General features: G+C 35.2%; 2 protein-coding genes across 3 annotated transcripts; both read left to right on the top strand.

Moving 5' to 3' along the window:
• The first annotated feature begins 3,200 nt into the window (after window positions 1-3,200).
• LOC117923485 lies at window positions 3,201-4,644 on the top strand. The gene is made up of 2 exons (XM_034841798.1): window positions 3,201-4,226; window positions 4,301-4,644. Exons 1-2 carry the CDS (start codon window positions 3,807-3,809, stop codon window positions 4,466-4,468), a joined length of 588 nt encoding a protein of 195 aa, XP_034697689.1. The 5' UTR covers window positions 3,201-3,806; the 3' UTR covers window positions 4,469-4,644.
• Window positions 4,645-5,827: 1,183 nt separating this feature from the next.
• On the top strand, window positions 5,828-10,104 carry LOC117923484 (vesicle-associated protein 4-2). 2 transcript variants are annotated; one of them, XM_034841796.1, is made up of 7 exons: window positions 5,834-6,324; window positions 7,444-7,514; window positions 7,745-7,826; window positions 7,972-8,090; window positions 9,362-9,439; window positions 9,576-9,695; window positions 9,791-10,104. In XM_034841796.1, exons 1-7 carry the CDS (start codon window positions 6,060-6,062, stop codon window positions 9,848-9,850), a joined length of 795 nt encoding a protein of 264 aa, XP_034697687.1. In that variant the 5' UTR covers window positions 5,834-6,059; the 3' UTR covers window positions 9,851-10,104. The 2 variants fall into 2 exon arrangements, with proteins under 2 accessions (XP_034697688.1, XP_034697687.1); XM_034841797.1 differs by lacking the exons at window positions 9,576-9,695; window positions 9,791-10,104 and having other exon boundaries at window positions 5,828-6,324; window positions 9,334-9,421.
• The last annotated feature ends 3,272 nt before the right edge of the window (window positions 10,105-13,376 follow it).

The following is a 13,376-nucleotide window of genomic DNA, read 5'->3' as shown; positions in this document are numbered from 1 at the left end:
ATGATTTCATTGGTGTTCACGTGGTTGTGGTAAGATTATTCAAATTAAAGTTAAAGAGTTCACATACTTAGACTAAGGTTGATGTTCATATGGTTAAAGTAAGATTCTTCAAATAAAAGTTGAAGACTTCACATGGTCTCATATGGCCCTTAAGTTCTCTATTTTAAGCTCTTAGAAGAAGAATAGAGAATCATATCTTCCTTTTCCATTGTTCCTATCTCTCATTAACAATGAATTTACTATTAAGACTGTTGTCTTAATAGATTAAGAGTAATTAGTTCCTACTAAGCATTATGAAAAAACAAAAGAAACCCTTTATGGTGCTAATGGAGTTAGACTTTAAATTAATTACAAATTGTCTAAAGCACATATTTATAATCAAGGATATGCATCCAACAACCCTTTATTTTGATTCAAGATCTCAAAGAAGAGATAATTCCAAGAATACTTTTTTTAATTTGCTTATCCTTCATATAAAAGGAACCTAAATGAATTAAGATCCATAATAATTTCTAAAAGAATAAGGCTAAAAATAATCATATTAAATTTTTAATTCAATAAGTCAGTTATAAGGGATTTAAGGATCAATTAATTATTAAGAAGATTTAAGAATCCATCAAAAGATTTTTTTTTTTTTAAATGGTTAAAGAAATTTCTTTAAAATTCCTTAATACATTTTTGGCATAGGAATAAGCATGAGATCAAATTACCTATAACCTATATTTTAAGGAAATGGATGTTTCTAGTAGGGTAGGACCAATTCAATTGAATATGGAATTATTAAAATATTGTAAAAATGAAATTGAAGAACTTGTTAATAAGAAAATTTAAGGCTGGTAACTATTTTCGAAAATAATTGTGTTATTTATAACAAAAAAGAAAAAAAGAAAATATGTTTAACAACTAGGAAATAGAAGACAATTTTTTTGTTAAAATTGAGTGTTTTAAGAAAACATCTTTTAATTATTTTCGTTTATTTTCTAAGAGTTGTTTTTAAAAAAATAATTATACAAATACAAAGAATGATTAAAAATAAAAACACTACATAGAACATTTATTTTTAAAACATATTTTAAAATATAAAAAAATAAGTTAAAAACATTATTCTCGAATGGATTTTTATAAAATGTCATAAAACAATTTTTAAAACCATCTTTGATAATTATTTTTTAAAGTACTTCCCAAATATATCTTAAATCTCTTTGGAATATATATATTAAAAAAAAAAAAAACAAACATGGCCTAAAAAATAAGTATATTAAAAAACAATTGGAATCGGATAGAGGAATACATTCAAATTTTAGAATGACTTAAAAAGGTAGAAGAATCTTTGGGAAAAATAGAATTGTATAAAACTTTTAAGAAATCTTTTCGAAAAACCATATTTAAATCATAGTCAAATAATTTATCCTCGAGTTTTTTTTTTGGATAATTGTTTTTTGAACCCAATTGGACCTAAAAATTAAAATTTGACATATAAAAGTTGCATAATTGATGAAAATGATATAAAATATGAAGAGACTAATATACCATTTAGAATTATTTTCTATCATAATATTTGAGAAACTTTTTTATCTTAATTTTTTAATAATTATTCTGAAAATTTATTATTTTTAGAAAACTAATTTTTTTAAAAATATATTATAAAAATATATCATTTAAAAAAAATAAATTTGACATATTTTCAGTTATTTTTTATATACACAATTTTAAAAATATATATTTTCCAAGATGTTTTATTTTTAAATAATAATAATTTATTTTAATTTTTTTTGAAAAATTGTGTATTTTTTTTAAATCACTAAATTATATTAAATTTTATTGAGGTTTGCAAAATGAATAAAATTTAAATTAATTTTTTTCTACTTTTTTTTTTCATAATCAATAAATGTTATTTTTTAAAAGATAAAAACTTCATATCATTCTTTTCAATTTTCACACTTTCTTTAGGTCTTGAGTTTAAACCGTGAACTTATATGATTAAAACTTAATTTTTGACCTCCACCGTACCTAAAATATAATTATCTTTTTTTTTTCTTCAACAATTTATATAAGTTAAAATGAAAGGATAAACAATAAAGTTTTAGTGCATCCAAATCAAATCTTAAAGACATTCTTTGATAACTCGTGTCATTATTTTGACTTTTGAATATCAAGTAATCAAATTCTATCCAAATTCATTTACAAAGTCTATGTAGCAGTTTCAATGCTACATCTTGAACCACTTGATCATTTCTTTTACATAATGATGATAATGACTTTTATATAATGATAATGACCCAAAAATTAAGTAAAAAATTTGTCATTTAAACATTATTGGGTAGGTATGATCAATCAATTCTATTTCTAAATATAAAAAAAACTTTTCATGATAGAAAATTTTCCCGAGAAAATTTGAAAATGCTGGTAACCCAAACAAATTAAGTATTAATTTTTTTTTTTTTTTTAACAAAAAAACAACTCAAAGAAAGGTGCCTTAACTTTTAAGAAAAATATATTAATGGTCAATTATATTTGGATAAAAGAACCTAGGAAACTTCCAAAATCCAACGTAGGCATTGCTTTGTCCTTATCACAATGAAACCGACACGTGCCGTCCCTGTAGGAATCCCAGGTTCTAACCTCAGTGCCCCCGGTTTTCTCCGCCAACTCCGCCAATAGCAATGCGGCACAGCCAGTTGTTTTGTCCTCGTTCTTCCCCCAAACCTAACAACCAAACACCCGGTTTTCATAAACCTCCCTTCTCCCCCACGCCTATCTCCCTCTATATAACTAGCCTCCACCCACCACCTCATCCATTCTTCTTATCCATTCGCTTCTTCATACATCCACATCTTCTGATCAGCCACTTAGAAAAAACTTCAGAAGGTTCTGCTGGTCTCTGAATATACATTTGGGTGGAGCGAGGTCAGTCGCTGGAGATATATATATATATATGAGCTTGAGGTGCTTGGGCAGAGTGGTTTACCAGGCAGGAATGAGGGTGATGCTGGGGATGAAAGATCAGGCTTCAAAGTGTGACCCCGCTCTCAAATCCCTGCGAGACTCCGGTTGCTCTTCGTCGTCTTCAACGCAGGCAAGACGCTTCTCGGGTGCTCTTGATTCCGCTGCCTTCAAGGCAGTTAAGAACGCTGAGGAGAGGCTCAAGCAGTCTGAGGAGTCTCTGAGGACTGTCATGTACTTGAGCTGCTGGGGCCCTAATTGATTTCACAGATTTGTATCTCAGAGCGTCGCTGTTAGATCAGTTCATAAGCCCTCTTTGTACATATATTTTGTAAATGTATACATGCAGCTTGTCAACGCGGATAGAATGATTAGATCATCTGCTTCATATATATGCAGTTTATGGGAATGAAATGGTTGGATTATATGTCTTTTTATTGAGCCAGAATCGTGTTTTCTTCGAGTTTGTTTGCATAAACATGAATTTTGGGAAGGAAAATAGGCTAGAAATGCATGGAAAATAATTCTGGAGTCTCAAATTTTTTCGTGGGTAAATTAATATTAATATAGTTGTCAGGAAAGATTTGACTCTCAGGCAGACCCAATGTTTCTCCCGTGGCTCAATCTATTTCTAAACCGCGGGTGCCTAAAAATCTTTCCTCGATTTATGCTACACCCGGGATGCCCTCTAAACGATTTCCATTATTTAATTATTATTGTTTGATAAATTCGAGATGGGGATGAAAATATGAAAGATACCCTTCTGTGATATGCTGTTTTGATTGGGCCTGGGCCACTTATTTCTTTGGAGGAAAAGCTGTTTTAAGGGCCAGTGTTCGACCCACTTCAGGGGTACGCGGTCCATGCCTCAAACTCTCACACCATTCAATCATGGGTCGGACAGTAACCAATCCACATTCTGGATCTTCATCTCCACCTCCACCACACACGAGAGCCTTAACCAATCTATGAATTCAACCAAGCCTCTCCTTCTCAATTCTTTTTACAGACTACCAACCATGAATTCAATCAAGCCTTGTAAAACCTCTTATCAACCGCCATTTCTTTCCAACCCTTGTAAGATTCCGAAACGGGTAATGAAATTACGAAGCAGTTTTCCACCAGGTAAGGTTGCTGATAGAAGAAAGGTTGCTGTGAGGGTGAGTAGTGGAGAAGGAGATGAGAAAACAACAGAAAGAAGAAGCTTCTTGACTCTGGAAGAAGCAGGTTTAGTTGAAATATCAAGTCTCAGTACTCACGAAAGGTTTCTATGTAGGCTCACGGTATGTACTTATCAACACCCCGCTCTCTCTTCTACTTCAACCAAAATTGATTACGTTGAACTGGGTATATGCAGATATCGTCTTTGAATCTACTGAGAGTGATAGCAGAACAAGAAGGATGTTCAATTGAGGAGTTGAATGCTGGGAAGGTATGTGACTGGTTTGTGAAGGATAAGCTCAAGAGGGAGCAGAATCTGGAGTCCGCAGTACTTAAGTGGGATGATTCTGAGTTCCAATTTTGAGATTTTTCTGTTTTTGTAATTCAAACACAATCTGGGTTTTTTCAAATTTGGAGGGGCAGTAATAGATTAAGCCATGAGATCTCTTTCCTTAATGTCATCATGTGTATGGGGACCAGGAGATTGAAGAATTCATACCAGTCTTTTGTGCTTGATGAATTTATTCCTGTGACAGGGTTCACAAGACTTATCTTCACTTTTGGCTCGCCACTGTGAATATAATTATGGCCACACTGGCATACACCTGAGTAGCCTAGGTTGTGTCCTATGTACCAAGCAGCAAAGCCAACCCCCACCCTATGGTTAATAAAAAAAAGGGAGGCCTCAGTCCTCAGTCCTCAGCCCTCAGAAGATGATTAAGTTAATCATAAATTTTTTAAACAATTAGAAGATTCATATATACTTATTCCATTGCCCAGGGACCCTTATTCTTGTATAGAACTACAATGACATCCTGAGAATCACTTTATGCACACACCTCCCAGATTTCATCCAAACATTATTCCAAGTATCGGCCCACTACCAAGCTTGAACAGGTGGAAGTGGAACCCAACCATAAATGAGTTGGGATTGCCAAGAGATATGCTCTTTAAATGGCAACGCCCATCTTCATACCACATAGAAACCAATGGGACCCAACCCTACTCCAAGTGTCCAGCCACAACTTTATGGAGGCACCACATTTGGTAATGGACGGGTCAATCATTTCAACCATCGTGGAAACCAAAACTTAGTAAAACAAGAAAAATCCAGTAGGGATAATAAAACCTATGCAGACTGTATCGTCTCTAATGGGAAGACAATGATTTAGAAATCGACCCTGTCTTGTGATGTAAATTATATCGGAGGCAAGAAAATGAAAAAAAGTATCAATTAAGGCAAAATAAATTATGTGGGTGACACGCAATAACTAAGGAGTAATTGCATTTAGAACCTATGCCAGAATTTTACAACTATGCACTAACCATAAGATTTTAAGGAAAAATTCAGAATCAAGTGAATGGTATTAAACAATAATCTTTCAAAGTGGTCAAACTACCAATTTTTTTTGGGTGAACTTTATTCTCCTAGTATTATCATCCTTATTATGAATGGATTAATTAATTTAAAACTAATTAGTATTAATTAATTCACCACAAAGCCCACCTTATTTAGTGGAGCGCTCTTATGAGAAAAATCAAACTGCTCCCACTTTATCCCAAAGTCAATATCCTCGCGTCAACACGTTTTTGAAAGACTTGAGTTGCCTTTGCGCACTCCTCCACACGACGTCGTTTTTCGTACTGTCCCCCCACCAACTAATCTATTGAAATTGTGCGGACTTCACCTCCTTCACTCAAATCCAATTTAATATCGTCCGAGAAGTCCGCCCTGTCGCAAAAGTAGCTTATCGCTCTTTCCTAAAACCGAGCCAACAGAGAAAGTTACAGCGTGAGAGCAGCAGATGCATGTATAGACAAGGGAAGAATTGCGAAACGACGCCGTACAGTTACAAAACCTCTTTGCAAGGGCTCCGGTGACAACTCGCTAATCTCCGATGATCTGAGACCCACTGGCGAAGTCTGAACTGTATCAGCTCCAGCTGCAGGAGGAAATGGCTGTACCTGACCAAAGATCACACTCCGACGGCAAGGTGTGGGGTTTCTTCAAGTTGCCGTTTCGGGGAAACAACACCATCACGATGTCTTCTTCTTCTACGTCACACAGTTCTCATCTTCAGCATCACCACAATCAAAGTAACATGCAGGTCGAGGGATCGAATCTCCATCCTTCCGGCTCAGTTTCTTCCGTGGCGAGATCTCTTCTTCCGACACGACGTCGTCTTCGCCTTGATCCGTCGAATAAGCTCTACTTTCCATGTACGACTTTTCTTGGTTGTTCGTTCTTTTCCGTTGTTGACTCGTGCTTTTCTAGTCTTGGGTGTGACTATTTTCGTTCGATCTAATTGATTTGGGGGTTCATTTTACCCTTTTTGGGCTCAATTTTGGTGATTACATCAAATTTAACCTTTTGAATGTGGATGGTTGTTTCCTATGATGGTAGTTGTGAGAGGCTGGTGACAAATTATAAGAGAGAAATAAGAAGCTTTATGGCAGAGAAAGAGCGATATTGCAGAAATAGAAATGGATTATTATTTCCCACTGCTGATGTCTATTCACAGATACATAATTACTTGACTTCACTCTGAAAAATGGAAACTTTACTCGCGTATTTTTTTTTTCTAGCCATGACATTTTGTAATAATGTATTTCGGGATGGAATTTTAAAGATAAAGCTCTAAGAAGAGAAGATTAATGTCAGTGTACTTACTTAAAACTCTGAGGGTGCGTTTGGTACCTGAGAATTAGAATGAACTGGAGCTAAACCCATGGAAACAAAATGTTGCTATGGTAGATTTAGGGACTTGTTTCAACTGCTAAAAAAGCTGTGATTTGTCTACTTCTATTTAATAGAAATTTTCCCTTACAGAACAAAGTTCTGTTTGAGAAGTTCTCAATGTGCACCATTATGGTTTTTCCTTTGTTTCTTTCTTTTCACTTGTTATTGGATAATGAAATACTGTGCAAAAAAGTAGAAAAATGCATACAGGGTCTAAAGAAAGTGAACCAGGGAAAAGCTATATACCAGATACTACATGGGGCCTTCGAAAATTTCACTTATGTACATCCAAATTCATTTTGATAGTTTCCTTTGGGCATATTTCTTTGTTTCCATATTTGCTTTATTTTTTCTTACTGGTGTTGTTTTTTGAAACTTAACCTTCAAGATGGTGGTGTTTTGAGTTTGACTTCCTGGAGGTTAGAAATGACATTAATCTGTATAGATTGTTTCTATAAGAACGCTGGTGTTCATTTTGTTCCTTTTTCTTTCAGAAATATTCATTTTCTAATATAATGTATCAAGTCATGCTTTACATGCTGTATTTATTTATCCTTGGATGTTTAGTTCTTTACGTTTCTATGTTTTGTCTTTTGAAGATGAACCTGGCAAGCAAGTCAGGAGTGCCATTAGGATTAAAAACACGAGCAAGTCTCATGTAGCTTTTAAGGTATGGACAAAAAGTTTGTGATTTATCTTCACTTGGTAATTTTATTGTTTTCATTCGCCAATGCTTATAGGTATTTATTAATAGAAAATGTTTAACTTTCATGCTATGGTTTAAAGCTGAAGTTGGTATTAATGTTTTAACATTAAGTTATACCTCATGTGATATATTAACTTTTTCAGCATTATTTCTTTCACCTGATTGAACAATCTAACTAGTTTTTTCTTTTATAGTTCCAAACTACAGCACCTAAAAGCTGTTTTATGCGTCCTCCAGGGGCCATTCTTGCTCCTGGCGAGAGTCTTATAGCAACTGGTAATCACCTGTGTATGGTCTTCTGCATTTTTTATTTGGTTCATACTTTTTGGCATTTGGGACGATATATATTACTTGTTTTACCCTGCTCTTTTTTATTTGATTATCTAATGTTTCTCTTCTTGATTTTTGATTGATCTGTTAGTGTTCAAATTTGTGGAGCATCCGGAGAACAATGAAAAACCAATGGAACAGAAGAGCAAGGTTAAGTTTAAAATCATGAGCCTAAAGGTGAAAGGACCAATGGACTATGTACCTGAGATGGTATGTTGCGTACCTTCCTTGCTGGCTACTTCTAATTCTTATTATGTTGTCTTATATAACCACATCTTTGTAGACATGTTCTGCAAGTTTTTGATGTTGGTATTGTATTATGATGTGATTTTCTCTTTATGGACTTGAGCATGTAAGCTTTTGGACTTTGATGAGTGTATCCTGATTGGGTCAAATTATTTTTAGTTGTTTTAAATATTTAACCCCCTTAATAGATCAAAGAAGTGATTGGTGTCTCCCATAGAAGTAGAGAAGGATGAAGTGGAGACACACATTGAGAATATTATGTTATCATAGGATATCCTGTAAAAGAGTTGAATAAAAGCTTTTAGGCTATAAGGCAAATTGTACTTTGTGGGACATAATATTGGGCAGTTAAGGAACTTGTCCAAAAAACTAAGAATATCTGAACTGAGAATTGTTAAGATGGATAGATGGTAATGTGCGTGGAAAAATATGCTATGAAGTGAGTGCATTTGCAAGAAGGTTGACATGGCAGAGATTTAGCACAGATAGGGATAAGTTGTTTAAGTTGGTTCTGCCACCTGCAATGAAATCCTATAAATGCACCAATAGAACTTAAGAGTGACTTAGTTTGTGTTCAAGGTATCTAAAGGGCAAGAAGCTAGCTAAAAAACATGTGGATGGAGGCACTGGGAAACAACTCTTTGTTTCAGGGATGTATCACTGAAAGAAAATAAAAGAATAAGGATTCATGCAGCCAATCTCAAGTAGTTGGGATAAAGGCTCAGTTATGTACATCTATGGGTGCCATGTTAGGACTCTGATTTTTTGTGGCTTGAAAGTTCAAAGCGTTTAGAATTGTGCTTCTTCTTTGCATATCAGAAAACTGAATGCCAGTGCTGTCACCCTGCTTCCACCAACAGACAAGTGGTCTTTCTCTCATTTCGTCGAACATATGGTTTCTTATTCCATACTTGATGTTGTACACATCTTGGTTACAGCGTCTCGACTGTAGCAACTCTAGTCTTTCTGATGCAGAGAAGCTTTACTATTATTAATTAGAGAATGAACCGGATCAAGCATAGATTCGAGTTGCTTGGCCGTCTTTGTTCTACAACATAGTGACCTTCCCAAAAGAAACATGATAAAGTAGACTAAAATCATAATTTCTTCTAATCATTGTCAATCATTTGATTGCATGTTCCTACAACTCTCTTTCTTTCAATTATTATATTTCTCTTTATGGATCCTCTTATTTTTTCTGCCAAAGAGTGTCTTAGATGCTCTCCTTGTTGCAGTTTGATGAGCTGAAAGATCAGGTGGCAGTAGAGCAGATACTGCGGGTTGTATTTCTTGATGTGGAACGTCCTAGTCCGGTAACTATTGTTGGTTGGTTTTATGTTGATATTCATGGTTTTGCTTTCATGTCCTTCTGCTTGTGGACTTTAAATAAATTTGTTACCTTCTGAGAGGATGCCCATTTACGAGATTGCGCTTTTGTATCCTGTCAAGGCCCTGGATAAGTTGAAGCGCCAGTTGGCTGAGGCTGAGGCTGCAGTTGAGGCTCGCAAGAAACCACCAGAAGAGGCAGGTCCAAGGATTATTGGGGAAGGACTTGTCATAGATGAATGGGTGAGCTAATCATCTTGTGAACTTGGTTATTTTCTCATAAAATTTTGTTCATATAAATGGTTTTCATCATATCCTACTCTATTCTGCTTTTCCAGAAAGAGCGAAGGGAAAGATACCTTGCTCGACAGCAGGTTGAAGGGGTTGACTCAGTATAGAGTGAAGGATGTTCTTGAGTGTTTTTGATTGAATGGAAATTTATATGAACTGCTACTGATTTTCGTATATCAATGTCTACCCATGGAAAACTTTTGAGGTAATGCAACGTCATTTCATGTAAAACAAAAGAAAAGGTGAGATGAATCTTGTATGATTTGAGGACTAAAGACTTGGCTAGTTGCCACCTACCTGTAGATAATGTGATTTTGTTTCTTCTGAAAATAAAATGTCTTTCTGGATGTAAGATGCTAAATTTGATTTATTAGTCTTAAAATTATATGACCCGTTAAAGTAGACGTCTCTCCAATAACTAACCCCTTCGAGACCCACAAATTGTAAACCTGCCTTATGTGCGGGGTTAGGGTACGAATTGTGCGTGGACCTCCTCCCATCCTTGTCCTCACCCCTGGATGAAAAGCAAGACTGAACTAGGTCTTCCGTTTTCATTAGGTGGAGTGATTATTTTGCGGCTGTGGCAGCTTGTAGCAGCAACTTGGCCTCATTATTGCCCTACTTGGATGAAAGCTAGCTGTAGGAAATAGAGGGGCCCGCAACGCATTTGAAATTCAATCCGCCAAGCACTCTCATTTCTTTAAACTTTTTGTTTCCAGCTAAATGGCTCACAGTGCATGTATTATACGGTAACTCCCAAACATGAATCAAGAGCATGTGTACCATAAAGTTAGTAAATTGATAGCCTTAACCATCCTCCGAATTAAATGGCCATAAAATTTAGCTTAACTGGGATTGCTATTGGAAGATGCAACTCGGGTGGGTTTGGGTTGGGTTTACAATTAACCCAAATCCAATCTGAATTAATAAACATTCATTCCAAATCTTGATCCAATCTAACTTCTAACTTCTAACATAAGATGTTCAATTCGAGCCCAATTCATTCCTATTAGATCTTTTTTAATTTTAATTTTTATAATTTTTAGACTAAAATTTAAATAATAAAATAGCATGTTATTTTGAGATAATAACAAAACCAATCTATTTAACTTTCTAGAAAAATATAATAATATATATATATATATATATATATATATATATATATATATATATATATATATATATATATATATATATATATATATATATATATATATATATTATAAATGTTTTAAAATATTAAAAGAGGTTTGGGTTAGGCTTAATTGTCCACACCCTTGGCCCAAAGCCAATCTTAATTGAGTTCAGGTTTAGAAAATTCAAAATTCAGCCCACGTCCAACCTGTATATTAAAACTAGTCGTTCCCATTTTCCTAAATTTCCGGTTGGGTTTGAGTTGGATGATACCAATCCACCCAAATTGCAGTCGTGGCCCAACTCAGATGCTACCTTGGTTGAAGTACTGGCAAGTAAAAAATGCCATTGCATTTTAAAAAATTGCAAGATGTTGAGAATCCCAAGTTAAAATATGTTTGATTTGGTTTTGGCTAAATCAGTTTTACTTTTTAAATTCATTAAGAGGTTTTTGTATGCTTAAATAATTTTATAAAAAAATTTATTTCTTAATATAAAAGATCGAATAAAGTTTTATTTATTTATTTTTTATTTTTAATTTTATGCTTGTATGAATAGAAAAACGAACGCCACTTTATCGTAAATGATTTCTTAAAATGAAAACCACGTGTTAATTTAATAGTTAAAGAGTTTATAGAATGTTAATTTATTACAAAATTGACAAATGGTTGTCGTTTACGCTGGAGAACAAGCGGTTATCATTTTCTGCAAAAGGTTCCATATATCCAGAGCAAGGTCTTGCAAAGGCAGGGAAATCTGTTGGCGCACCATTGGCCGCATGGGCAACTGAGATCCCTCCCTTGCCGGCTTCCCCCACTCACACAAGGAAATCAGGTGGTCCATCCACCACCTGATTTTATTTTCTTTTCTTTATTTATTTATTTATTTTCCGGGACAGATGCCCCTGGTTTTTCATCCTTTGTTGTGGGCACCGTTGTTTTTTCTGTTCCTTCATCTTATGGTTTGCTCCAAATTTGGTGATATCTGCATAGAATTCCAAAAGGGTACGAGTTCTCATTATTAGTTCACCACTTTCTTGTTCTCTTTCTAAGCATCGAAATAAAATAAGAAACAAATTGATGACACGACGGATGGTACTGTGGTACCGTTCCCTGATTATGAGCCCCTTTCCAAGCGGTTCAAATTAGTGATATGTGCAGATGATCTGCGTCAATGGATTGACTAAATTCAGATTTCTCTTTTTCAATCGTGTAAAACTTATCCATAGCTAACTTGACCAAAAATATGGATGCAGCCGATACCACTAAAACCATTGGTTGTGCCACTGGTATCACTGGAAACCATGGGTGGGGTTTTGTTCTTTCCCAAACCATTTGCCTCAGCCACTGGTACTCCTCTATATATGTGGTCAATGCTGGGTCTTTCTCAGGCGCACTTGCAAACAAGATAATTCAAAGGCATAAACATAACTTTATTAAGAAAGGGAAAGGGTAAGATGAGTTATTTGAGCAGGGTGTGCATGGCAGCTAGTGTAGCTGTTGTGGAAGGCAACATTGATCGTGGTGTTAGGTGGAAGAACTCTGGCTTCCTACATGTTCATGTTAGCCAGCAGAGTATGTTATCTAGTGAGAAGTTGCCGGATTGCCAGACGTCGCCCAGCGCTCTGGAGTTCGGGAGTGGTAATGGGGATGATCAGAATAGTAAAGAGGTGGACGAAAGCTTTCAGAAAGTGATGTTCTTGAATTGCTGGGGACAGGGCTAGCTTCTGGGAGACCAGAGGAGACTGAACAAAGTGGGAAGCTCACTGGAGGAGACATGCCTGGGGAATTGGCAGCCTAACAAGCTGTGGCTGAATTCTCCTAAAAAAGAAAGGCGCTTTAAGGAGAAAGCGGCATTTCTGAACAGAAGGCTGAGGTTGTTGAAGGAGAAATGGCCTATTGTATTAGAGATGAAGAGTTCAAGCCCACAGGGTTGTTCTCTTTATACATTTCATGTAAAGTAACATGATTTTCATGAGTTGGATTAGGAAAAAATTGTAACAATCATGTTTTTAAGTACATGGTCAATCATATGCTCTGTTTTTCAGCCTGATTATCCCCCCATAATCATTTTCTTTACCAGAAGTATGAACCATTAAGACGTCTTCCTCCATTTCATGTGAAAGTCAAACAAAAATTTTGGGTGATCGAAGATATATGATCATGTGAGATAAGATTCTAGCCGTGTTAATGAAATATTTGAAATCATGTCGCTTAACTCTTGCACTATGCATGTGACACACTGAACATTATGATAAACATATTGCCACGGTTCTTCAGAATCATGGTCCATGAAACTATGGCAATGAACTTACAACAATTCACGAAATTGGGAAAAATTTGAATCTTTCCTACACAGCTCCAATCAGGCATTGAGTTTTTTATTAATCTTTTCTGGCTCCGGCTGTTCTCTCTAGTTTAATTCGCCATATATATAATAATCAAATACGCGAAATTTGGCTTGGGGAATGGCAGTGGAATTCATTGTTAACAAGGTCGG

The sequence above is a fragment of the Vitis riparia genome, chromosome 10 (assembly GCF_004353265.1).
Source record: "Vitis riparia cultivar Riparia Gloire de Montpellier isolate 1030 chromosome 10, EGFV_Vit.rip_1.0, whole genome shotgun sequence".
NCBI lineage: Eukaryota > Viridiplantae > Streptophyta > Magnoliopsida > Vitales > Vitaceae > Vitis > Vitis riparia.
Note: the sequence above shows the minus strand (reverse complement) of the source record. Positions and strands in the feature narration are given on the sequence as shown.

What these genes read in the sequence shown, in the direction of transcription:
- LOC117923484 (XM_034841796.1), top strand. Translation starts at nt 6,060, where the DNA reads ATGGCTGTACCTGACCAAAGATCACACTCCGACGGCAAGGTGTGGGGT. An exon ending in GAATAAGCTCTACTTTCCAT is followed by an intron (nt 6,325 to 7,443) that starts GTACGACTTTTC and finishes TGTCTTTTGAAG; the next exon opens with ATGAACCTGGCAAGCAAGTC. An exon ending in TGGACTATGTACCTGAGATG is followed by an intron (nt 8,091 to 9,361) that starts GTATGTTGCGTA and finishes TCCTTGTTGCAG; the next exon opens with TTTGATGAGCTGAAAGATCA.
- LOC117923485 (XM_034841798.1), top strand. Translation starts at nt 3,807, where the DNA reads ATGCCTCAAACTCTCACACCATTCAATCATGGGTCGGACAGTAACCAA. An exon ending in GGTTTCTATGTAGGCTCACG is followed by an intron (nt 4,227 to 4,300) that starts GTATGTACTTAT and finishes GGGTATATGCAG; the next exon opens with ATATCGTCTTTGAATCTACT.